Here is a 26,591-nt window from a genome sequence, read left to right as displayed (position 1 = left end):
TCAAAGTTACTTAGGCTGCATGGCTAGCTTAAAATAACATGTTTAACAAAGTAACATTTGCTTGTTCAAACCACCTTAAGTATTTTCAGTGTCATGTTTAACAGTGTTTCTTGAATTTGATCAGAGATGAGGTTCTGTATGTAACCACAAACCAGATTTTTTTCTTGCTCATGAAGTTACCTATTTCACTTCCTGTACTATTCTTTTGTGGGTAATAATTTTTTTTCCTAACATACATAATTTTACAAAGTCTTTGAATTTGCCTAGGAAGGAATGTTTTCTCATCACCTAAAGATCAGCTGTTATGACTTCAGTGGTATACAGTGTTCTTGCTAAAGTACTTCTGTGTGTAGCTAGGAGCTGAAGTGCAGAGAGATTTATGTCTATCAGTCCTAGTTTGTCTTAAATCATCTGTTTCTATTTCTTTAGCAGAATTTCATTGATGGAAATTGTTATTAAGAAATTGGAGTCTGGTTGATAATGCAAGTTTGACTGGCTGATAATACAAGTTTGATTGTATAAACTTGTGTTTATCTTGGAAAGCTAAGGAAATACTATCAGCTTTCTGAAATTAAAAGTATTTTTGGTAACTAGAAAACAAGTTTTGATAGTGTCATGTAAGTTTTGTAGTTGGGATACATGAGATCTTGCTGTTTGTTTTTGTGAGATGCCTTTTTTTCCTTTTAAAGAGGCTAGACTGCTGCCTTTACAAAGCTTATTGGACTTGTCCAGCTTGTAATCATAGCCCCAAAAAATCAGCAGGCTTATTGTGGATTTTTGGGATAAGGACAAAAAAGTCTGTCATCTCTGTAGTAAACAAACTTTTCCCCAACTCCTTAAATTTCTCAGAACATGAAAAAGGCCCCTGTACAGAGTAATGGAACCTAATTTGCTGGGTAGTACCAAATTGTTCATATAAGTATATATTTTTGAAGAGGGAAATGACAGCTATTTAGTAAAAGGTTAACAGTGAAATAAATTACATCACCACAACATTTGAGAACTTTTAAATATGTGTAAAGGCAAATATTCTATTTACTTGCAACATCATCTTGGAACGAGGGTATGTTTTCAAAAGGATACTTTTTATTCCTCTATTTCACTTTTCTGTTGGTTTACTCTTTCTGTGTGTGATTCTGGGATAAGGACAAAATTTGTAGTAAGAGAAGATAAAGAAATTGAAGGTTTAAGATGACTTGATTTTGTTGCTTTCAATGAAATAATATATTTCCTTTCTTCTTATGGGCAATCACTTGCATGTTAACTTACTGCTGCATTATGCTTTATGAGGTATTTATATTTCCCAACCCATTTCTTACAAATACAGTTGTATGTTGGTGACCAGGAATTTCCTTTGTTTTTAAATTCAGGTATGTTAGCAGCATGTTGAGAATCTAAAATGCAGACTGCTTTTCAATATCTAAGTTGGATTATTTGTGAGATGTTGAAAATTGTCTACTTCTAGTGATAAATCTTCATTAAGGTCAAAAACCTTGGTTTTTACACATGTGCTTCTTTTGGCTTGATTGTTTGCTATCTGCAAAGAGGCAATTGCATTCTTGCTCCACAGAGGACTGGAAAGCAGGTAGCTGAGATAGCAAATTATCTCTCTCAAGTGCTCCACATTCCAACAATTACAGAATCATCAATGTTTGACTATACCTTCAAGGTCATGTAGTTCTACTGTCAGCATAGCACCACCATAATCACCTCTAAACTATTATCAAGTGTCACATCCAGATGTCTTGTGAACACTTCCACAGACGGTTACTCCATCATGCTCCTGGGCAACTCATTCCAATGCCTAACCACTCTGCCAGTAAATTTTTTCCTAATGTCCAATCTGAACCTCCCCAGGTGCAACTTTAAGGCTATTTCCACTCATCCTTTCACTTGAGATGGTGGAAGAGGTCACATCCCACCTTGCCAAAACCTTCTTTCAGGTATTTGTACAGAGCAGTGGGATTCCCCTTGAGCCTCTTCTGCTCCAACATAAACATACCCAGTTCCCACAGCTGCTCCTCATAGGACTTGCTTTCTAGACCTTTATTTCACCAGCTGCATTGCCCTTCTCTGGACACACTCCAGCACCTCAATGCCTTTTTTGTAGTAAGGGCTCCAAAACTGAACACAGGATTTGAAGTGAAGCCTCACCAGAGCATCACCAGCAGGATGGTCACTGCCCTGGTCCTGCTGGCCACACTATTTCTGATATAGGCCAGGATGCCATTGGCCTTTCTGGCCACCTGGGCACATCCTGGCTCATGTTCAGCCACTGTCAACCAGCACCTCCAGGTCCTTTTCTGCTTGGCCATGTTCCAGCCACTCTGACCCCAGCCTGTAGCTCTGCAAGAGGTTTTGTGTGACCCAGATTCAGGATCTGGCACTTGGATTTATTGAACTTCAGGCTGCTGTCCTCAGTCCATTGATCCAGCCTGTCCAGATTCCTCTGCAGAGCCTTCCTGCCCTCCAACAGATCAGCACTCGTCACCCAATGTGGTGTCATCTGCACACTAACTGATAGAGCACTTAACTCCTTAGTCCAGCAACTAGCCCCTTAGTCCTGTTAAACAGGACTGGCCCCAATACAGAGCCTTGGGGAGCCCCACTTGTGACCAGGTACCAGCTTGATGTAGCACCATTCACTACCACTCCCTGGATTCAGCCATCCAAACAGTTTTTCACCCAGCAAAGAATGCACCTGATCAAGCCATGAGCAGCTAATTTCTCCACGAGAATGCTGTGGGAAATGGTGTGAAATGCCTTAGTGAAGTCTAGGGAGGCACCATCCACAGCCTTTCCCTTATCCACTGAGTAGGTCAAATGATCATGGAAAGAGTTCAGGTTTGTCAAGCAGGACCTGCCTTTCCCAAACCCATGTTGGCTGGGCCTGATGTCCTGATTGTCCTCTACATTCTGTGTACTGACACTCAGGATGATCTGTTCCAAGGTTTCCCCTGATATCTAGGTTAGTTTGACAGGCCTGTGGTTCCTTGGATCATCTTTCCAGTTCTTCTTTTAAGTGGGCCTTATATTTGCTACTTTCCAGTCAATGGAAGTTCTCCGGATAATCAGGACTGCTGGTAAATGTTTAAAAGTGGATTGGTGAGCTCTTTTACATGCTCCTTTATTATTCCCTGGTACATCCTATCCAGGCCCATAGGCTTGTGGGTGTTTAACTTGCGTAGCAGATCACTAGCCATTTCCTCCTAGATTATGGGAGTTTCACTTGGCTTCCCATCCCTAACTTTCATCTCTGGGTGTTGGGTTTCCTGAGCACAACTGGTTTTGGTATTAAAGACTGAGGTGAGGAAGGCATTAAATACCTCAGCCTTTTTGTCATCCTTGGACACTACACTACCGGCTGCAAGCAGCAAAGGATGGAGACTCTCCATGGCTGTACTTCGCTGGCAGTGTATTCATTGAATCTTTAGTTGTCTGTAACAACAGAGACCAGGTTCCAGTTTGAGTTTGACTCTTCTACTTTTTCTCCTTACATAACCCTACAATGCCCTTGTAGTCCCCCCAAGTTATCTGACCCTCCTTCCAGAAGTGATACACTACTTTTCCTCATTTTGCTTTTCCTCATTTTGCTTTTCCTCATTTTGCTTTTCCTCTCTCCCCTGAGCCCTGAGTTTCAGCCTAAAGTTCTCTGTTTAGCCAGGCTGGTCTTTTTCTCCACTGGATTTTCTTATGGCATATGGAGACAGCCTGCTTCTGCATCTTTAAAATTTTCCTTATTAAAATATGTTCAGCCTTCCTGGACTTCTTTACCCTTCAGAATTGATTCCCAAGGGACTTTGTCAGTCCATGTCCTAAAAAGGCCAAAATCTGCCTGTCAGAAGCCCGAAGTGGCAGTTCTGCTGGTGCCCATCCTTACTTTATTCAGAATTGAGAACTTTATCAATTTTGTGCTCCCTGTGCCCAAAATGGCCACCATGCACAATATATCACCTGCTAGTCCTTCTTGCAAAGAACAGATGTACTGGGACAGCTCCCTTGGTAGGCTGGGAGGGAATTCACCTGGCACCCCAAGCAGGGACCTACCTCCATTCTCCCTGTCTCTTAGGTCCCCTCCTGTCTATTGGGGGTGAGGATCTTCCACTTCCTGAGGTGTAGTTTGCTGGCATGCCTGCCTCAGCATTGGCAGTGAGAGAGAGAATAAGACTCAGGTTAACTAAACCTCCTAAATTTTATTAAAAGGTATCTTATGTAGACAAAAAAGAAAAGCATACTAAAATTCCTTAGAGCATCAAGTTATACTGATTTCATAGCAACTGCTTTAAAGATTAGAAAAACTGTATAATTTTCAGTATATAGAGAAATAAGATTCCGAGTGAAATATTGTCTACGCATTTAGGATGTGATTGTACACAAGTCTAAATTCTATAAATTTAAGATTGGTAAAATAATCTCTGAGATTGAGCTTATTAGGAATAAGAAGTCATTTTATCAAAGGGATTTTTCTTGGTTTATGAAAGTCTTGCTCTTCCTAAAAGCTCTACTGCTAGCAGTGGAATTTCTCACATACTAAGAAGTTAATCTTGTAGAGCAATTTGACTGTCAAAGAAAGAATATGCTTTTTTTAATCTTCTGGAGCTTCAAGGAGGAAAAATATGTTAAGAGGTCTTTGACTTAGATTCATTGGAAGTAACTTCTTTGATCTTTTGAGAAGTATTTCTGCTGGTAAGTGGGTTGCTTTAAGTTCTGAAGATACTGAAATAAATTTTTGCAACTCAGTTCATCGTGTGGTTCCCTATCCAGTAGGAATAATAATTGTTTCAAGTGAAGACACAGGATTTGTTCCACTTTGTATTCTCTTTTTGTTCCTTCCTGTGTTGTTAATGTTCCCGTAAGCTTTTGTTGTCTGTCAGCATCAGGGTTTTACAGCAGACTTTCATGACTGAGCTGTTGGCTTCTGTGACTAAAATGACTGGCAAAATGTCTGGGAGACTTAATTATTCTGTACTGCTTGAGCAGATTTTTTAGATGCGAAAATGTATTTATTTCGTATATAAATAGCAGGCAGTCAAAAATGTGAACTTGAAAATAAAGGGTGGCAGTACTTTTTGTCCTGCATATCTATAAGACAGAGTGAGAAGAACACCTGGAAAAAGAGCAAAAGCTGTAAGCAATACTCTTGGCTTTATGTTTTCACTCTGGAAAGGAGTATTTTGTACTTGTATATATTTCATATCAGAACTCTGATGAAAGACTGTGCTTAGCGATTACCATCAATGTCTTAATGGTCCATATATATATATATATATATATATGTATGTCTCTTCATAAGAATGAGAGTGAAACAAAGAACGTTGTTCAGTACTTCTAGTAACATATTTTAGGTTAAACCATAATAATTCTGTAATGTTCTGTCTTCATAATGGGGTATCAGAAGTTGTGCCCTCAGAAAGAGGGAACCAACCTATGGGGAAGATACCTGTGTCAGGGACCAAAGACTGGTCTAGGGCCTGACATATTTGGTCTGTGATTGTGCATGTCAATGAGATAATGTAGAAGAACTTATTGTTAGTTGGTAGGACTAACCTTCAGAAATGAAACTATGTATCAGTGGAATTCATCCTGTGAAAGGGAAATTATAAAGCTGTTGTTGGCATGGAGGTGTGATCATGGGCCGTTATGACCTCTTCTCATGCGCTGGTCCCATGTGAGATGATGTTGAAACTGGCCACTCCTGAGGGGGAGATATAAGGGTGGAGGAGAGAGGATGACATGATGCACACTCTTTTCATCAGGGGACACCCTGAAGGTGCGCTGCCCTCCTGCCCTTCCCACTCAGGAGCCATGCTCTATCTCCTTCTCTTGCTCAGCAGCTTCTCCAACATCCAGGGGTTGGTATGTATTTATTGCTAACACAACTAATAAAATTGACTTGCTTTGCTACTCTGACTGTGTCTTGAGTTTTTTGTGCACAGGCACAAAACTGAGCCTGTAACAATACCTTCCTGCATCTTTCTTCCCTCCCCCTTTCGTTCCTTCTCCTCCAGACCAATTACAGTAGCCTTTGAGATTTTTAAAGATTTTGAATAACCTTTGAATACCCTTGAAACCAACCTGATCTTTTTTCTTGGAGTCAGCATGTTATTGCATATGGTTCAGGTCTTGTTTAAGATCAGACTCTTAATGAAGAACATCACCCAGACATTTGCCCAAAAGCTGAGGAGTTTGGAGTGGAGGAGTGTGTGAGACTGTGTCTAGGGCAGTTGTCTGCATTTGCACTTTACCCCTGGCAAGTACATAATCCAGAAAAACTAGTAAAAGTTTTGGCCTTGGAAAAGGTGTTCTGCCACCCTGGCAACCAAGGAGGATCCAAACCCCTGCAATGTGTTGGGGCCTGGCCCAGGCCTACTGAGCCGTGCCCAGCACTGCCCAGTGCCCTCAGGAGGGAAAGGTCTCTGGATCTGACAGTGAGACACCAGGGCCCGCAGCTGTTCTAGTCACTGTGATAGACACTGTGGTTAGTTCAAGCCTGATGACAAACAGTGTCACTGAAGCAGAGAAACAACATGTGCTGGTGTCACTTGCCCCTGTACACAAGCAGAAGAAATGTATATGAAAGTAACCCTTCATAACAGATTTAGCAAAAGCAGTCAAGGAGAACAAGGAGGTTGGAGAGGGTGGAGGAGATGAAGAAGCAGGGCCATCACAAGCACCATTTTCAGTGCTGTTACTAAGGCCATCACAGTGATAATGAATGTGGTTTTTACATGCGTGTGCTGGATTTTGTTTTTGAGGAATTTCTTAATATAGGTATGTTGATTAAGGGAGAGATGAGGGAGGCAGGGTGGCAAGTGAAGTAACACCTTTCATTCCTGCATGCATACCGGCTCTGTTAATAGGTGTCTTGATAAGCTGTAGTGCCAAACATTTTTCTAGCAGTAACTAATCCATTGGCTCCTGCATTATCAAATGTGTAAGTTCAATATATGCTATTTTCTTACAGAGAATGGTATAAGAAGTCATCACTAAGATCAAAATCAGAGCACAAAAATTTTACTTCCTAGAGACCTGTTTAGAAAGTGTGATGAGTCAGAAAGTTTGTGTTGTGGGTCTCCGTGTAGCTTTGACTTTTCAGGGCCATGGTGTGGGCATAAAATCACTTTCTTATTTCATGGGCTCTCAGTGGAATAATAGTCAGCCTATGAAATAAGCCAATAAAACCTTATCATTCATCCTTGATGGTTGCTTGATTTTGGCTCCTACGGATATTTTTCTTACTGTTCTAGAGCACTGTTCCTGTATGCATCTATATGTATCCATTGATAAAATAAATACCAAAAAATAGAAAATATGCAAGGTCAAACCTGCTTTAAACTCTAGTGAAACTGTATCAAACCAAAGCTTAGCTATAGCCTGTTGGTTAGCCTGATTTAAAATGTTTTGGTGTAACATGGAAGATTATTGAACTTTTTTTTTTGCTGTTTCCTCCTCTATGCACTTGGATCGTCAGCAGCATCAGTGGTGGATTTCATTACACCCAAGCAATGAAATTTCTATTCTTTCTGTATAGTGCTTTCTGTGGACCATGAAATTATTTGCCTGTGTGGAATACTGAGAAGTATTAACTTTTCTGAAGCACTATCAATGTATAATTCAAAAGGGAAGTATATGTAGAATATCCACACTCTACTGCTGTGCAAATCTTGTTAAGCATTCCCTTTCATTAATGTATGGGAATCTTCTTTTTAGACAGCATTGTTTTAATTTATTTAAAGTAATTAGTTCGACACATGTTTAAATGTGTTTATAATCCTATTATCTCAATTTGTCTTAAATGTTCTGTCTGATCAAAAATACTCCAAGATGTGCTTTCTTCCTCTAGGGTGGTGGTACAGGATTTGGTAAATATGGGGAATATGAACATTACAACATAATGTATAATGATGCAAAACATCTACTATATATTCAAGAGAAGCTTAAAACCAAAACATAAACTAAAAATGGGAACAAGTGAAATATCTCTTTTCAAGGAGGAATAGGCCCTTCTCCCTGAATAAGGGCTGTCTGTTTCTAGAGACCTCTGGGACTGCATGCAGTTCTGCCTGGCCAGAACTTCTGCTGCTGCTGTGTGGAGCAGGAGAAGGAAGAGGAGACACTTGGGGAGCACAGATGGTAAAGAAGGGACTGAGATTTTTCAGGAGATACTGGAAAAGGAATTTAGGGCACAGCTATCTTAAACCTAATTTGTTCTCTGTTCACTGATTAATGGGCTGAAATCCATTATTTCAGCTAAAGTGTCTTCCCTCTACACCTGTTTCAAGTCCGTATGTGAACCATCTGCAAATACAATGGCTTGTGTCTTAGGTTATGCACTTGATAGTGGAGATATGGGGGCATGGGGAAGCTACTGGCTAACTCATTTTTTGGAGCAGGCATGCTGCCTTTCATCAGTACTCTGTGAAAGACATTGCTTGAAAAGAAAAGTCTCATATAATAGGGTTTTTTTACAATTCCAGTCTAGTCACTTCAGTTTGAAGTCTGGCTTCATCTCCCCATGCTTACCATAGACTTCTGATTTGAAAAGCAGGAAGGGAAATTGCTTTCCAGTCAAGATGTAAGATGGTTTTTGCTATTGATGACTACTACTTCACTTCCAGTGATGTTAGCCTCCCTTTTGCTTTTGTTGCATTCTTTGTCTTCCTGGGTATTGCCTATATAATTATTCCTGTAGAGTATGCTCTTCCCCATTGCCTGCTGGTTTGATGTGACACAGAAGGGCCCCATCACCCATGCTGAGTTCTTTTATGTTTATGCTATATTAATTTTCTGCTTTTGCATGTTCTACAACCATCTGTGAGTAGCTTACAATCTATCTCTATGTTCCAAAAACTGTTTCTTTTCAATTTTGAACTGGACGAATTAAAGTCTTTATATTTTTCCTCTAAACCTCTCTTCATGAATGTCTGATAGTCAGTTCTTGCTCTGACTAGAGTGGAACACTTGTACCCAATTTTTGCTACTGATTTTCTTTACTCTCTATGATCTTAATTCCACAGATGCTATAATAATTTTACTTGTCATTTAGTTTGCTAACTGATCTGTTTGTCTCAAGATACTTATCTTAAAGATATATTGAAACCCCAGAATATTTTTGCATAGCATTTTAAGACAGAAGTCTGCTGATATGGTTGAAATCTTGTCCAAGGTTGAAATCTTGTCCAAAATCTCTTATGCATCAAATGTTTCCATAACTTTCTTTTGTGTTGACAAGTGTGATGCTGCTGTTCGTATCGAAAGGGTGTTACAAAGATGATGATGTAGCGCATCCCATTAGGTGTCTGCTGCTTTTGCCTTATGTTGGTCCTTGCCCATGTACCTTAAAACACACAAGCTCTAGCATGTGTAAAGTTTCACTTAGTAACTCTTGATCAAAAAGTTGGTAAATATCTAACCAGTTGAAAATCCCACAACCCAAACCACTTTTCTAAGGAATGTTTTTGATTCTTGGAATGGTTAATAAAGGCAGAGTGATTGACGTGTATTGGGGTTTAGTAATGGGGATCATTTAAGAAATCATAAACATACTCTACATAGCTCTCATAGAGGAGTCAATGGTTTCTTCTAAATGAATTTCTAAATAATTGGAACAAAGGCGCTAAATTTTGTATTACATGATGCAAAAAGAAATAGAAATAGAAGGAAAATAAATAGAACCATGTCTTAGTTATGCTAACTTGTCTTTAAATAAAAAGTAGTTTCTTTGCAGGTCTGTATATTCTGTAGCCATTTTAGGAGTACAGCTGTTTCTTGGTAACTGAAACCACTTTAAAACTATGTGTTTCGTAAATAAGACTGCTTTCCCATATTCTACATGTAACGCTTGGAAAGAATTCTTCATAAATTGGTTTTGTAGATATCTATTCCTCCAAACTTTCTGTAAAATTCTGATGTTCTGCATGATTTCTTTCTAATATATTGGATTCTGGTCGGTTAACTCCAGTGCTAGGCAACTGACCATCATATGTATCTTTAGGAAAAGCCTTTAGAATAAGGCAGTTAAATAACAGGTAAGCTATCACAGAAAAATAAGGATGTTCAACTTCCAAGAACACTCATGTTAATTAGGGTTACACAGAATGGAAACAGTATGTGATATGTTGTACCTTTTGTGTTTTCAGTTGGATAGATTTGCCAGTATAAGAATTCCAAGAAGTAAAAAAGAAAGACCTCCTCTGCTGCATATGAAGCAGTCACATTCTACAGATTGGTCATCCACACCCATGGACCTAGAAGATTTTGCTACAAAACCACTGTCGGAAAGAGAAATCATAGCACTGTTTGAAAAAATGATGGTAAGATTCTTTTACTTAAAGAATGACAACATGGCTAAGTGATAGGTGGAACAGGTATTCTTCTGTGCATGTGTTCTAATCTTTACCTGAATTATTAATGTAATTGTTGTTGTGAGTTGTAATTGTGTGTTTATTAGGTTGTTTCTCAGGAAATAAAGTATTGGAATGATTTTTGCAAATGTTTGGTCCAAGTGTATTTAAAACAGAAATTAGAAATGAGATAATACAACATGTTTCGAGGAGGAACAAGAAATGGGAGATCCTTCTTCCTTTTAAGATCTGAAACTTTAATAAAGAGATTTTATTCCTTCAAATGTCACAACCACATTTAGTTCTCAATTTATATGCCATGTCACTTTTGCACAAAAAGAGAGAATTGCCTCCAAAGCAGCATTTGTCTGCAAATTTGCTTCTTTCCTTAGTTGTCATTGTTAGTGCACTACAAAAGAGCAGTCACAAAGATCATGTGGCATTGGTAGCACCTCAGTAGGTTGAGCTTTTTGTTGTGATGATGACATTTTGAGCAATTGAAAACTAAACACGGAATGGCCATGAGAAAAGAGTGACTGAAATCTGAAGAGCACAAGAGAACACTAACAAGGAGAATGATGCCTAGATTATTATTTTTTTTCTCTGCCTCACAGCAAGTAACAAGTAACTCTTGAAATACAAAGGGACTACCAGGGACTGGCATGTGGAGAAAATGCAATGTGCAATGGGAGAAGTACCTTAGTGGAATTTGTACTTCCTAGTACTCAGTGATAATATTTTACTTTTGATGAAGCTTTTGTAGAACTCTTGAGAACTGTAACTGAAGGATAACATTTAGGGTTTTCATAGTTAAGCTGGTGAGGGAAAGGAATAATTAACTGTTACCAACTTTTGTATTTGTATTTGTTGCCAAATGGTTAATTTTTCTTTGATGTCTTTCTTCTCTTCAAAATTTCACTGTAACTGGTAATTGCTCAGAAAAATGGGAAAGTTCTTTTTAATAAAACTTAAAGGTGTGCATCCTTCCCACACACCCTTTGCATTTAGATTGTATTTCTCTACCATCCTACAGACATTCTGGTATAGGGTAATCTGTGATGTTGTACTGTGCCATAAATAAATGGAAACTTTCAATAAATCCTCAGAAACCTACTGCTGCTTGTCTAGATAAATATAGATGCTTATATCAATGGATCCTTAAATAATTAATTCCAATTTTAAAAATACTTTGCAAAATATGTTAAAGTACTGATGACATCTGGATAATTTGAATGCTTTCCTGGTTTCATTGAATAACAAAGCACTTAAACTTGTATTAAGCTACTTTATCAGTGTTGTTTTATCTATAACATGCACTACAGAAAGGATTTTTCAGATTATCCACATTTGAATGGGCTGGAATAAAGCTAGTTTAGTCACAGTAGATTACATAGCTAATTATATATTGTAGCCTCTAGTTTGCTGTTCTGATCAAATTAAGTGATTTGAAGGGGTGGATTGGTGAACAATTTGTTGTAGCCAGGCTTTTAGAACTAATTTTGTATGGCAAAAATAGTCAATGTGTTAGTACTGAAGGGAGAAGTTTTTCTATTCTTGGGGTTTACTGAATGTCTTACCTTGTACTTGGGGTTTTCCTGGATGCATATGGCTTCCTTCTCCCAGTATTTTATACAGCGGTGTCTTGTGTGGTTTTCATGGCAAAAAATTATGAAAGAGCTCATAAAACCAAATGGTTGAAGATAATAATTAACTGTCATTTACCTCCTTTAATTTCTCTTAGTGCTATTGGGAAAATATCTATATGAAATGATGTATTCTTCTTTTCCAAATAGGTGTTGCTTACCTGTAGAATATATTTCAATTATTTAAGAAATAAAGGATGGAGATGAAATATTTTATTAGCTAAGTAATATCTGTTGTGCCCCTGTATCACTCTAGTCTGTATAAATTAATTGTCTCAATGATGTTTCATTTGTTAAATACAAGAATAAGGAAATTACTTTTTACTGCACACACAGACAGAATATTTCCCATAAATTACCCTGCTGTTACATCTAGTCTTAGGGGATACAGTTTGTGTTGACAGGTTTCTTAATTCTTGGGGTCCTTTTGTGTTTAGAAGTTATATACTTTTATTTAAGTTTAGAAGCTACTTTTCAGAAAACATGAAAGAGCAAGTCTGAAAGAAACTGCTTTAAATAGAAGAATTAACTTTGCAATAGCTACATGATAACATGAAAAGTTGTTTTTTTTTAGTTCAAACTTAGTTCAAAATTAACCCTATCCCAGCTGAAACCAAGACAGAGGTCAAGCATTTTCTGCAATAACTTCTCAAAGCTTGGATTTATACAAAGGTGTAAATGTTTCTAGGAACTGTGCTTCATTCTCTTCTACTCAGCATGAAAGCTATTGAAAGACAAGGAAACTTAAGTTTTGGCATAATAGAAATTCTAAGGATTGTCTGTGCTGTTTGTCTTTGATTTCTGACTAGGTGAAATAACTTTGAAATCTAGATGGTTACTCACTGATTTTGTAGCATTGCTCCTGCCAAAGCTGGTGAGGATTCACCTCGTGAGTCTCAGCTGAAAATAACTGCAGTAATTCTTGCTAAGCTTGAGTAATGCACGTAGTAAAGCACATGCTGTATGTGCTTTGTATGTGTGGGCCAAATTTGTTAATTGTTCCTGAAAACTTTTTTTTTCCTTTTATTTATTAACTTACACCATGATGAGAAATACCATTTCTCACAGATGTGCAACTGATTACAATTATCGGAGCATTTCTAGGCTGGAGCAGTAAAACTTCCTGTGTCAGAAATGCTAGTGGCATTCAGAAGTGTCACTTGTGTGGTTTTCAGTGTAGGTCTCTCTCTGCTCTTTTTGACCTCTATTTATGTTGGGGTGAATGAATTATGATGGGGTTTTGATAACGGTTGAATGTTTTGATTTAATCCTTAAGAATTTTGGCCTTGCTTATTGCAAAGGTGATTATTAATTTGTGAACGAGTTTCAGTGCAAACCACATTCAGCTGCCAAGATGAAGCATTTGGGAAGAGAGGAAGAGAATTATGGAATAAATTAAAAATTAAATTGAAATAGAAAAAATGTAAAATACTGGTTTGAGTACATTTATAAATGTTTTGGGAAGTATTCAATAATGCTCTTCTGTAATTCGGTGCCACGCATGTGTGAAACTGTAGGTCTTTCCTAAGAAGAAAGTGTACTAAAAATGGTTGTGTTGCACTTGTTAATACTAGCATAGTTAAATGTTTTTATTTTTTTCCAGTCTGAGTTCAGAGGGAATATGGATAAGGATTTTTATGGTTTTGATTAACATCTTATGAAAAGTTGTTTGTGTAACAGCTTTCAGTTGTATGAGTTTGTATTTTTGTCTTTATTTATTTAAGTCAGTCTCTTACATTAAAATAATTCTGTTGATGTATGGCTTATAAGACTGTTTTTTGTTTTTTTTTCCTATCCCATTCTAGGAGGATATGAATTTAAATGAAGACAAGAAGATGCCATTGAGAGAAAAGGATTTTAATACCAAAAAAGAAATGGTGATGCAATATATTAGCACTGCTTCCAAGTCTGTAAGTAAATGACTAAAAGCTTACATTATTTCCTGTTGGTCAGAAAAAATGATGCATACATGTTATGTTCCTTTGATTATCTTCTGTTTCTCGTGCTCTTTAAAAATGTTTGTGTCTGTCTTACTATTTTACAAGTTACAGTGGCAGATAGTCACTTGTATTTGAAATGTGTCTTCTATACAGAAACCAGCATTTCTTTTTGGTAAAGATATGACTAAGAGTAGAGATGGAAAGATTCTGCAAAAACTTCTTGCAAAAGTTTGGTGTGAACCTTTTCCTTTTCTAGCATTGTTTAAAAAGAATTCTTCAACTGATGAGTCTTTTTTATGCCTGACTTAAAATAGAGTTCATGCTTAATGCTACGTAATAGCTGATAGTGAAAGTGTTGTGCACAAAATCAGTTATTGTCCAATTTTTACCTTGGTTGTTCTAAAGCAGTGAAGGAGTTGTATGTAAAGGCCAAATTAAGCATTCAGTTGGCATAAGAAAAACTGCTTAGTTTTTGCAGAGTAGGAACTGACTCCTATGCTAAATGCTGCATAGCTAATCCTGTCTTTAGATATTCTGATTGTTTTAGAATTCATATGTTTGAATCTTCAACTCTCACTGCTGTAAGTAACTAGAGATATCAGTAAAAATTGCCTGGATGTAATTATAACTAAATACTGAGAAATTAAAACATTGAATATAGTAATTTAAGTGAGATTTTATCTTACTGTCTGCTTCACATTATGTATATTATTAATGTTATGCTTTAGCACTTTCAGTAAGGTAGGTGTGCCTAGTGCAGGACCTAACTGCTTGGAGATTACTTTATTTAAGATGAGTGTATCAAAGCTACTAGTCTTGTCTATAGCTTAACAGGTCCTTAATACTAGAAGATTAGCTCTAGCTTGTTTTTATTTTTTAGAGATATTGCATGGGAAATCAAGAAACTTCAGACTAGTAGATCTTAGGACGTTCTTGAAATTTATCTACCCAAAATAGTATGTGAGGGTTTATATATCTTTGGCACCCCTAACCTCTCTATGTATTTTAAGACCTCAGTTGTTTGATCTAAAAAGTAATGTGATAACAGAACATGACTGGCTGTGCAGAGTTGCTGCATTCACATCTGTTGCTGAAATCATAGCATGCTAATGGTGGTGATGTTAAAGCTCTTTTTGTCAAGAGAAACGTTTTCATGTCTTTGCTTCTTGGCCACGGAGTATGTCTCATTGGTCCCTCTTTCTGAGTGCCGTTCTCAATTTTCCTTTTATCTTTGGATTGCATCACACTTGTGTTGTGGCAATGGAGCTTCTCGCACTATGCCCAGAGGAGCTGTATAAGGTGCTTTGTTGAAGATGAAGGTCTGTTTCCTCCCCCAGGGCAATGATTTGTTGCCACACACTGTTGTCTTGTATGTTTTCCTAAGGCCCCCAACTGCATTTTCTCTTTTCTGTTCCCTTCCTCTGCTGCTACACCACGTATTCCTCTTTCTGTGGTAGGACATGACTGAAGACCAATATGTGCAGGGAAACTTGTCTTTCCTGAACTCTCTTTCTGCTGTTGTATCTTTACTGGAAGTGACATTCACCTGTTGTGTACTGGGAGAAGCTGTTTCAGTGAGGCACAGATTCAGTACTTCGATCCAGTTGTGCTGCAGATGATTTCAGATTAGTGCTGGAGCTATTGGGATGGGAAATTCCTTCCCTTGCCATTGAAAACTTTGTTCCAGGCATGTTCTTTCATTCCTCGAGTTAGTTGGACTGAGTGCCTTCTGAGTCTAGAGAGAATAGTGCACTGCAACCCGAGAGTACTTGGCTAACTTTTGGTGAAAAGTGTCCTGACTTTGTGAAAGTGTCATACTTTTTTGGAACAGTTGAAATGCCACGTAGCTCCTGACCACTGTGTGCAACTACCATCTCGGGCCTCTCCTTCTATAAGTGATACTGCAGTAACTTCTTTTGGTGGTTTGTACTTCTTTTCATGCTTCTTGAACTTCAAGGAGATGGGTACTAAGATACTTTGCCTTGGGAAAGATATCTTCATTTACAAATGTTACGGAGAGTACTGAGCATGTTTCATTTAAAGCAATTATCATTTTAAGAACTATTAAAATGAAGAACGGAGACTGCACCTCTAATGAATCAATGAAAATGAAACAGCCTCTGGTGATCAAAGTGGGCTCCACTGTAATCAGAGCTTTATCATTGACCTCAGTGTCAGGGTTTCTCTTTCTCAGAAGTGCACAACTCCTTTCCAATAATCACAAAGCACACCCCTTTGCATAGCAATACTTGCAGAAAATAAAGGTTTTTTAAATAATATTCCATGTTATGAGGTTAATACTCAAGGGGAAATAAAAAGTAGCATTGCTATCATGTTACTCAACCATAGGTTTGTTGTTTTATATGTTCCAAACACACAAACTGGGGTTTTCAGGTGAATTTTCTTCTCAGTATTTTGTTTTTGTTGTTCACATTATGCCCTTGTGATGTTTTAACTAGATTAATTAATGCTGACTTCATGCTGCATCTGCTCACAGACCAGTTGTTCTTCAGTTGAGCAATTAAGTTTCTAGAGGCACTGATGCCTCAAGATATTTCCTGTTTCTCAGTAAACTTGAACATTTTGAACTTAAGCAGCTTTTCTCATGCTGAAATACAGCTAATATAATCTGTTTCACAATTCATACCAAATGCAGCTCTCATTTTATTTAAGCACCGGCAGATGTATCATGTTCTTATTATGTTGCAGAACTTTGGCATAACTATGAATAATTGGTACTTAGCACTGCGGTGGTTTGTTGTACAGACATTCACAGTTTACTGGCTCTTTTGCATAGGGTGATGTTCCAGTGGGGAACTGAGTCTGAAATGGGATGACTGGTTACTCTCTGGATGTTGATGTGAGTCTCCACTGCATGTGGCACTGTTTCCAGATGTGTCGTGTCACATGAGGATTTCTGAAATGTCATTCTAGTGAATTCTTCTAGTCTGACTGGGCTCCTGTCCCATGTGACATTTGCACTGCACACACTTGCTATTGATTATATTAAATTCCTTCCAAAATATCTTCTAACCATCTTAACTGTATGTCCTGTCCATATGACTGTCCTATATGACTGTGCATCAAAAGAAAGAAATTTTACTGACAACTTTTAAGTATTTTGGTTACATCAGTTTTGTCAATTTTACAGCAGCAACTGCTGGGAGAAGTCACTGGAAATGACAGATTCTCCACACAGGATATTAATCCTTATGCTTAGGCATACAAGTAGTGCTTATCAAGTACTGTATGCACATCAGGAGCTGCCAGCAGAATTTCTGAGACTTCATGAAATTTCCAACTCTCTTGTAACATTTAGTTAAATACTTTGTCATGAAGGCTACTGGGAGTTTGGTCATTCTGTCTCTAGTCAGTCTGTTATCTTATCCATGCAGAGTCCCGCTGGAAAGATCCATGAAAGAAAACTGAAAATACTGAATTTCCTTTTGTTTGTGGGAACATTTATTGTTCCTGATTTTTTAAAATTTTCTCTGGTTTTCCTAGATCTGTCTTCCAGATTCTCACCTCAACTCTCATCCTTTGATCTCATCTACTTTTTTTTGTGGAGCATAGTTATTGGAATATTTGCTTACCCTCCAAGCAAATAGGGATATCTATAAATTCAGAAGCATGTTTGGTATGACATTCCATGTATTACACATGATGTTCCAAAATATAACATGAGATGCTATATTTTCGGGAAGATTCGTGGCAGCAGGTGGTTTTTTTTTTTGTGGGAGTTTGTTTTTTGTTGTTTGTTTGGTTTTTTTTTTTGTTTGTTTTTTTTTTTCTGGGTGTGGGGTTTTTTTTGTTGTTGTTTGTTTTTTGTTTGTTTTTGTTTTTTGTGTTCAAAGCATCTGTTATCAAGTGTGAGGAAATACAGTTGGAGTGGAGACTATTATAGCCCCCAATGTTCTGTTGTCACAGAGTCATGGAATAGAATTAGACTGGAAGAGACCCTAGAGATAGTTGCATCCAACTTCTTATCTATTTCAATTTTAATATCTCTGATAGGGGAGACTACACAATGTGCCTGAGCAACCTGTTCCAGTGCTTTACCAGCCTCATGCTTAAGAAAACAGAGGGAGGAGGGGGGAATTTTGTGTTCATCTTATGTTTAACCAATTTCCTGTACTTCAATTTGTTCTTCTTGTCCTTTCCCTGATTGGGTTCCTCTGAGCCTTCTCTTCTTGGGGCTAAAAAATCTCAGTTCCACCAGCCTCTCCATGTACTACAGATTCTCTTGTAATTGTGTCCACAGCCCTTTCTGGACTCATTCCAATATGTCCATGTCTCTCATGCTGGGGAGTCAGGAACTGGACAGAATTCTCCAGATGTCTCACCACTGCTGAGCTGAGGGGAAGGGTCATCTCCCTAAGCCCGCTGGTGATGCACTTACCTGTGGTCAGCTTGTCATTCATCACAACCCCTATTTTCCTACAAGCCTGCATTCCAGCTGGTAGCCTCAGCATACGTTGGTGCATGGGTTTATTCCTCCTCAGGTTCAAGATTTACAGTTTTCTGTTGTGGAACTTCCTGAAATTCCTCTGCCCATTTTTCTTGTCTGTTGATGTCCCTCTGGATGGCAGCTCAGCAGCCTGGTCTGTCTGTATAGGCTTCCCAGCTTTTGACTTCATTTCTTGGCTAGAAACTATTTAATCATCTTCTACTTTGTAGAAGGAAAGATAACTTCTCAGTATTTCCTGAGGATCTAACAAGGGGAGAAAACATCACCTGTATGAAACTAGCTATAATAATATAATGAGACTAGCTTACCATTTACACTGAATAATTTCAAGTTATTATTGCACTGCAAGTCTAATTCTCTTCAATTACTGACATAAGCCACTAGTTAATCAAGAAGTGTTTAGTAAGTCTCTTTGTGCAACATGACAGTTGTGCTTCTATTTTCAAAAAAAAGAGTCTTGCAATGAATCAGGTCAAATCTAAGTTTTATGCACCATTGTATGCCTGCTTTTTAGTATTTAGATATGTTCTGTAGAAAATATTCTTCATGTGAAATGGATACTAGGTGGACTAGACTTTTTGTTTTTTGATGTCTACAAGAATGTGTACTTCTGCAAGAGCAGAAGTTACTGCGGTAACATGCTGAGTGTTCTGGTATGCTGCTTCTTCACTCTGTATGCTTATGTGAGTGCAGTCACCCTTCTGGACATGTGCCTTGTGATCTCTTCAGTGGACCTCATAATTGGTCTTTTCTTCTGTTGAATATTGACTATTAAAATGTTTGCAATGCATAAACAGAATCCATTCAATACAAAAACTTTATTTCACTGAGCATGTGTGATAAATTTGTGCATTTCATGCCTGTTGTTTTTGTCTGCTCATAATAAATTTATTCATAAAATGACCAAATTTAGTCAGTATTTGACAAATAATAGACAGGCATCAGTTACGGGTTTACAGGTCTACATTATATATTTTCAAGGAACAGAAATGAACCTTAGCCATTAATGATCTATTTAAGTTCTATATGCACCAAATAAAGAACAAGTGTATTTTCTGTGTTTCAGGGAAGTCTCAAGAACAGTAGGAAGATTTCTCCCCAAGAATTTATTCAGGATTTAAAATCTGGGTCAACGGATGAAAGACTAGTCACTTGCTTAGAATCTCTCCGTGTGTCCTTGACTAGTAATCCTGTCAGGTAACATCATTAGCACATGTTGAAGAGATTAATCATATTCTAATTTCTTAATGGATTAAAATTAATGGATATGTAGATGTACATGTCTCAAGGTTTTCCAGTTAATGAGTATGTATGTATTAGTGAGTGATTTTAACTTCTTTCTGTTTCATTGATTATGTATTCTCTGAAGGTTTGTTATTTTTAATAGAGTTGGCTGATCTGTACAAGGTTATACTAAGAGAAGGTAAATTAAATGTGGTGCAGAAGCAGTTTCCTTTGTTTTCTAGTGCTAAGTAGCCAACTGTTTTTCATTTTAATTTTTGAAATATTTTCTAAGTCTTTGATCTTCTAACTTACTTTTTCAGGGTAGTCAATAATGGGACTTAGGCACCTTGGTGTAAGTTTGTTCACCAAAAAACATACATCTTTCTAAATGTGTGCTGCTGCTTCTGTCCAGTGTACTTTAGGCTTTCTTCCTTCCTTCCTTCCTTCTGGTATTTTTTTCTGTACCTGTTGGGTACAGAAAAATCTGTACCCTAATTTATCTAAACAGAAGAAAGCACAACCTTTCTTTACGTGTGCTTTAGTGAAGGAAGGTTAACTCTTCAGTAACCATTGATAAATCTTAATTTTGATTTGTTCCATGCAACTCAATTTCTAAATGCTGACTTTATTTCATTAAATTCTATTCTATTCTATTCTATTCTATTCACATCCTTTTGTTTAGAGTTACCACTTAAGAGAGTGGTTGTACACATGATTTGAGGAAACTGTTTAGGGTGTAGTTTAAAATAATACAAATGAAATGCTGGGACATGATTAAAAAAGGATTGCACAACTTTCTTTTCTCTGTGTCTGACTTGGCAGAGTTGCTGATATGGGTCTTCTCTATGTGTATTTGCTTCATTCCTTCTATTATTTTGTTTCTGAATTGGGTTGTCTTATTTAGAATATATAATGGTTTATGTGGAAGGAAATATGCTTTACAGTAGCCTGAGATATTCTGACGAAGGGTTCTCTATTATTTTTTTGTATGTTGTATTTTTAGTTCACAGAGAAAATCTAAATCAAGTGTTACTGAGTTGTTTAATCTCTGGTACTTAGAAACTGGTATTGAAATCCATGGTTTACTGCAAAAAGCTGTGCTTTTTTCCCATCACTATAAAAAGTAAGCTTCTAAAAAGACAATCTTGGTCACTGATCTTCAGGTAAATAATTAAGGTGTTTTGACCTCACAGTTGCCAGCAGAGTTCATTAAAAGTGGTTCAAGTGATCTAGCTTTACATATTATTACAGATAACTAGTTATTTGCAACTATTTCTTCCCCTTTTGTGTAATAGTTGCAACAGGTTGAATTTCATTAAGAGGACATTTTTAATAAATACATTGAAAATAGAGACACTGATAACTTAGTATTTTGTCAGAATTACAAAAAGCTGAATGTTTTCTTTGGGTAGTGTAAGTAGTTTTTGTTCTCTTGTGGAAGCAGAGGTAAAGGCAGTAAGAACACATAAGTACTTTAGTTGATCATTCCCAGCTGTTAGATGTGCAGCAAAGTGGCTGCTCATAATTCTGCTAATACAAAATGTTCAAAGAAGTGAATCTTGTAGGATTATCTTTAGGACAGATATGGGCCAGATCTGCCAAAAATAGTTGCCAGTTATTTGCCAAATCTGTTTCAGAATAAAACACCCATCCAAGAAAGAGAGAATCTATTTTTCATATTTTTCATATTTCATATTTTTTTATTCTCTTCCTGTAATTGTTTGTGCTGCTGTCAGTGTGGTGTTACTTCTATTTGATATCAAGGGGTTTTGAGCAATACTAAACAGGACCATGAGGCATCTATCTCATGAAGAAACAGCTGGCCAAGGGTTTAACCTCATCAAAAGATGCCTTTGATAGTAGCTGAAATTTTAAATTTTTGTTTTGTTCTCTTGGAGATATTTTGGGTTTAACACCATCCAGTTATGCGTGCTTTTATTTATGGTCACAATTTTCTTTCAGTGTGATTAGTCTTTGAAATGTCAAGTTTTTAAAATGTCTTTTTTCTTTCTCCTAGCTGGGTTGAAAACTTTGGCCGAGAAGGTCTGGGACTGCTGTTGGATGTTTTGGAACGATTGGTTGAGACAAAAAAGTAAGGATTTAATATAAAATTAGCTTTTCTAAATATAAATAGAATATAAATGATATATAATCTCTAATTATATATATAAATATCTTAATATAAAGTCTTAACATAAAGTTAGCTTTTCTTAATATTTAAAGAGCATTTATTTACACTAAATTTTTTATTTACTCAGTCAGGACAGACTTGTGAAAAGAAGTCAGCATAAAGTTATACAGTGTTTGAGAGCCTTCATGAATAATAAGGTATGGGATTTTATTTATTCTAGAAACTAAATTACTACAGTTCAATTTGATAAGGTACCTGATGAGTATAAGTCCGTGCAATGTGGTGAAGTGGTGGGTTGTTCAGTTGTGGTTTGAAGTTATTTCTGTCTGCCAGAAGTCTGCCACTTTCTCTCTGAAATATTCAAAGATAATAATGTAAACTTTTGATGCTCTTATGTACCCTTCTTACAGAATAAGTGAACTATTTGGGACTTTTCTATCTTTTTTTTTTTTTTTTGTCATCTTAAATACTTACTTGAGGGGAACCATTGGTGGCATTATTAGGTACTTGATGGTCATTTGGATTCCCTTCCTTACAAATGATCTTCTCTTGTTTAGTATGGATTGGAAAGAATTTTGGGAGAAGAGAGGAGCCTTTTGTTGCTGGCCAAAGCAATTGATCCCAAGCAAACTAACATGATGACGGATATAGTTAAACTCTTGTCTGCAATGTGTATTGTAGGAGAGGAAAACATGTAAGTACTGTATTTAAGCAAGAAATGGTAAGGTAATTTTACAATATCCCAAATTATAGTTATATCTGAATGAAATGACATAATTTTCAGTTTAGGTTTGAAAGGAATATCAGTATTATATTGTCAGTTTTCAGAATACCTTTTTGCGGTTTTTTGTTGTGGCCATATCAGTGAGTTTTCTTTTTCACATCTGGATGTACTGGTTAGATGGAAGTAATTATGCAGTAATTCTTTTGCTTACTATTTATTAGCATACTTTTTTTAACCCTTTTAATCCAGTAAGTCATTCTTTGGTTACGAAAATCTCTAAAGGCAGCAAGTATTGCTTAATCTTCCTAAATTTGTTTACAAGAAATTGAGGCAGGTGAATAATTTGGCAACATGGCTTTTAAGATAGCAAATAAACAAGTTTAAATATCTCTCCTGAGTGAAATTATTCTCTTTTCTCACAGCCTTGAAAAAATATTGGAAGCTGTAACGGCAGTAGCAGAGGAGAGGAATGTTGATAGATTCTCTCCTATTGTAGAAGGTCTTCAGGATAACTCAGTTCAGCTGCAAGTAAGTAATTTTTTTTTAATCACTGCAACAAGTGGAAATAAAATTACATGCTCTTCTGGACTGAACAAGTCATTACAATAAAAAGGAATAGGGATACTGTTTCAAGTTGGGGTCAAATTGTGGAATATTGTTTATCATTTTGTGTTTTAAGGTGTGGCATGGAAAGAGTCAGCCTGGAAACATGGGGGTGTTGCAAGTCAGTTTGATGATTTTTCAGAGATCTTACCTTTGCGAGTTAAAAGACGGTGTATATATTTAAAATAAAGGATAATGATCTTTTTGCATATGTTTGGATGCAAAAAGATCATATCTCTTCTGGAAATATTTGTTGAAATTGAATATTGATTATAGTAAAAAAGCAAAATTTTAGGCAACTGCATTTTATAATTAATGTTTTAAATCATTGGGAGGTCTGTCTCATGCTCAATTTATGATACGAAGTTGCACTCAGAAGGTCTGAGGAAAGAAAACTTTCTTCTTATTTTCAATTTTCTTCAGCTGGGTGTAGAGTTTACTGCAGGAAGGCACAAAGTATTGACTTTGTTTGAATGATCATTATAAATCGTTGGTCTCAGAGTGTAGATGTGAACTCCCTGATATTCATGTAATCAGGTTGAACTGAGAGCTATTCATAATTTAAAATCTTTAAAATTTTCTACTATCTTGCTTAACATATTTATTTGCTTACATGAGACATATTTCTACTTGCTTAAAACATATTTGGCTTTTAACTACAAATCTTTTTTCTTATTTCATGTCTGTTTCACTATTCTATTCTAAAGCTTCAAGCCTTCTTCAAGGTCTTGGGTCAAACACTGTATCCATCTCTATCTCTGAGCTTGTATGTTTGAGGCCTTGGTAGCTCTCTATGTTTGCATTTCTCACATAAAAAAAATAGTAAAAGATTAAAGTTTGAAAGAAATGCTTGCATTACTCAGCTTTTATATTAAATAGTTCATGTCTGACAATAAAAGTTGCTCTTTGTTTCATTTGTCTCACAGAAAAGCTAACCATAAAGGAATATTTGCAGGTGGAGAATTGTTTGTAGTTCAATTTTGCCAATACCAGTGGAATTCTCTTTTGAAAAATTGTCCCTTCTTCCTTACCCCTTCTATCTTCTAATCCTAGATAGACTGTTTTGGGTTGGAAGGCCCTTTAGAGACCATGCGCTTCCAACCCGGCTACCATGAGGAAGCATCTTTTCACCAGACCAGGTTGCTCAAGGCCTAGTTCAATTTCCTCTTGAACACTTCCAGGGATGGGACACCCCCAGTTTCCCTGGGTTATCCATGAATTTTATGGAATTTCAAAAAAATTCTGAAATACCAATTTTTCTCTGGAATATAAATTTTTTTTAAATATTTTGATTTTAAAAATATTAATGATTCATTCATCATTATTTAATTCATTGATTTGATACTTTAGATCGCAAAAATTCTTTTTTCAATTCCAGGATGTTGTATCTAAGAGAATTCAAGAGTCTATGTAGAGGATATAAGGATTTGAGGACTATCAAGTTGAAATTAGGAGGATGTTGTTTTGAGTGTAATGCTGAATTTTCAGGGCTTGTGTATATTTGCATCTGTGTAGATTTGATGAAGGGAAAAAAAACTACTGTAGATTTAATACAGAAGAAGGTTACCATTTGTAACCTCCTTTTTTTATAGTTGAAAATGCATGAGAAACTCTCCTTAAAGCAGGCCATTACTCTATTTGAGCCATCAGGCAAGTTAAGTTAATCCTTAGTACCTCTCATTTTACCCATGATGGGTACCCACTGTTTTTAGGGGTGCTCAGCTCCATGAGCAAGATATCACAGGTGAGATAATCATATCAGTGCAGAAAACTTCAGCTGAGTTACCTATGCAGTAGCAATTTTAAATTTTCTAGGACTACTCTTCATATATTAAAAAAGTTTATTTCTACTAGTTATGCATTCTATCAATTGGGCTATACCTCCATTGGTATTTTGTTATCCTCTAATATAGAATATAGAAGCATTGTTAAAAATGAGAATTTACTCTAAATGTTACTGTTGCAACACTTCTGCTAAAATACTTATGCTAAATATATGCATTTGGCTTTGCTGAGAGTGTTAGCCTGAAGTTCCTGCAAATAGGTAATGCTTTGCCATTTAGTTTGCTATATCTTGTGTAGACATGGAAACTCATTAAAAGTTTTTTTTCTGTTTATTTTTTTTAGTTAAACTTTTGTTAAAGTATGTTCCTTCTGCTGAACGGCTTTTTGATATTTACTTTTTCAGACTTCATAAATGGTTGCTAGATTTCTATTTTTTAAGACCAGAAAAATCAAGCCTCCTCATGTGAATCAGCTGTAAACTTTTCTAACAATGACATTGACCTGGTGGTTAATTTGACAGGGTTTTAATGAGACAGAAGTTTACAGTTGTCAGTTACTTGGCATATTTGCCGTGATTGTCTGCTTGATGTATGTATGCTTGCTTTGTGGCAGTTCAATTTGACACTAACAACTGACCTTTTCAATTTTGAATTGACTTAACATTTCTGTTACTAGAAGACTGAATACATAAAAGGCCTCAGTAGGGTGATTTTTGTATTTTTAGTGAAAGATCTGTCTATCTATTTTTTGCATTTGTTGAATGCAAAAGATGTTCTATCTTTCATAAAATCCAAAATTATGGAAAGCATACTTAATTGATTTTGGTTCAAGACAAGATTAGTAGTCTTATTCTGAAAATATACTTACAGCCAGGAGTAATATCAAGTTTCTGGTTTTGTTAAAGTAAATGTAGTTTAACATCTTAAGCCTAAAACACATATAGGGCAATCTGGTACCTTGTGTATTTATGATGACAATTGAAAAGTCTAATACATTACTTGTTCAAGTCATGGAGGCAGGAAATACAGCTCTTCTGACACAACCCATTTTGATATGTAGGAAAATTAGGAAAACAACAACAACAACAACAACTTGCTTGTTGCCTACTTCTTATTCTTCTAGGAGAATCAAATGAGTGCTTATACACTCTCATTATCGACTTTCACCACTGCTTCTCAAGCAGGTGGTTTAACTAATAGGAGAGTGCTCTTCTTCCATGCAGATCTAGTGGCAGATGCCAGCTCCTTCTAATTTTCCAGTTAGGACTGAGAAGAGGAACAATGGTGAAGCAAAGGTGCAGTTTTTCCTTTCTCGATTAAGTTCTGGAAAAATGAATACTGCTCATCCCTGTGGAAACGTGCAGGTTCATGCATATCCTAGGAGAAGCATTTTTGTGAGAAAGTGAAAAATCCTAGATATTCATCAATACCCTTATCCTCCCAGTATTTTCAATTGTCAGGGAATACCATTTAATTTTTATCATTTAATAATATGAGGATGTGAGATGGCTGTGACATTTTGCTTTGCTGAATAACTTGATGATTCTTGGTTGCTCTGTCCATAACTGCTTATGTAATAGGATCAATCAGAACAAAGCTTACCTTACTTAAATGTCAAGACTGCACAAACTAATTTCAAATTATTGTAGTCTTGTGTGATTTAAGTATTTTATGCTAACCCCTAGGTATTGAATTAGTTTCACTTAGAGTATTATTTGAATGTTTGTGATC

General features: G+C 36.6%; 1 protein-coding gene across 4 annotated transcripts in view; it reads left to right on the top strand.

The window, feature by feature from the left end:
• DIAPH3 (diaphanous related formin 3) overlaps positions 1-26,591 on the top strand; it is a 204,823-nt gene that overhangs the window by 12,058 nt on the left and 166,174 nt on the right. For all 4 annotated transcript variants that reach the window (XM_038131457.1, XM_038131473.1, XM_038131466.1 and 1 more), the window contains 7 exons: positions 10,140-10,313; positions 13,792-13,896; positions 19,461-19,591; positions 21,636-21,710; positions 21,877-21,946; positions 22,307-22,443; positions 22,896-23,001. In XM_038131457.1, the coding sequence (XP_037987385.1) occupies positions 10,140-10,313; positions 13,792-13,896; positions 19,461-19,591; positions 21,636-21,710; positions 21,877-21,946; positions 22,307-22,443; positions 22,896-23,001 (798 nt within the window). The remainder of the gene's footprint in view (positions 1-10,139; positions 10,314-13,791; positions 13,897-19,460; positions 19,592-21,635; positions 21,711-21,876; positions 21,947-22,306; positions 22,444-22,895; positions 23,002-26,591) is intronic.

This window comes from Motacilla alba, chromosome 1, assembly GCF_015832195.1.
Source record: "Motacilla alba alba isolate MOTALB_02 chromosome 1, Motacilla_alba_V1.0_pri, whole genome shotgun sequence".
NCBI lineage: Eukaryota > Metazoa > Chordata > Aves > Passeriformes > Motacillidae > Motacilla > Motacilla alba.
The sequence above is the reverse complement of the archived record's forward strand: the minus strand, read 5'-3'. Positions and strand labels throughout refer to the sequence as shown.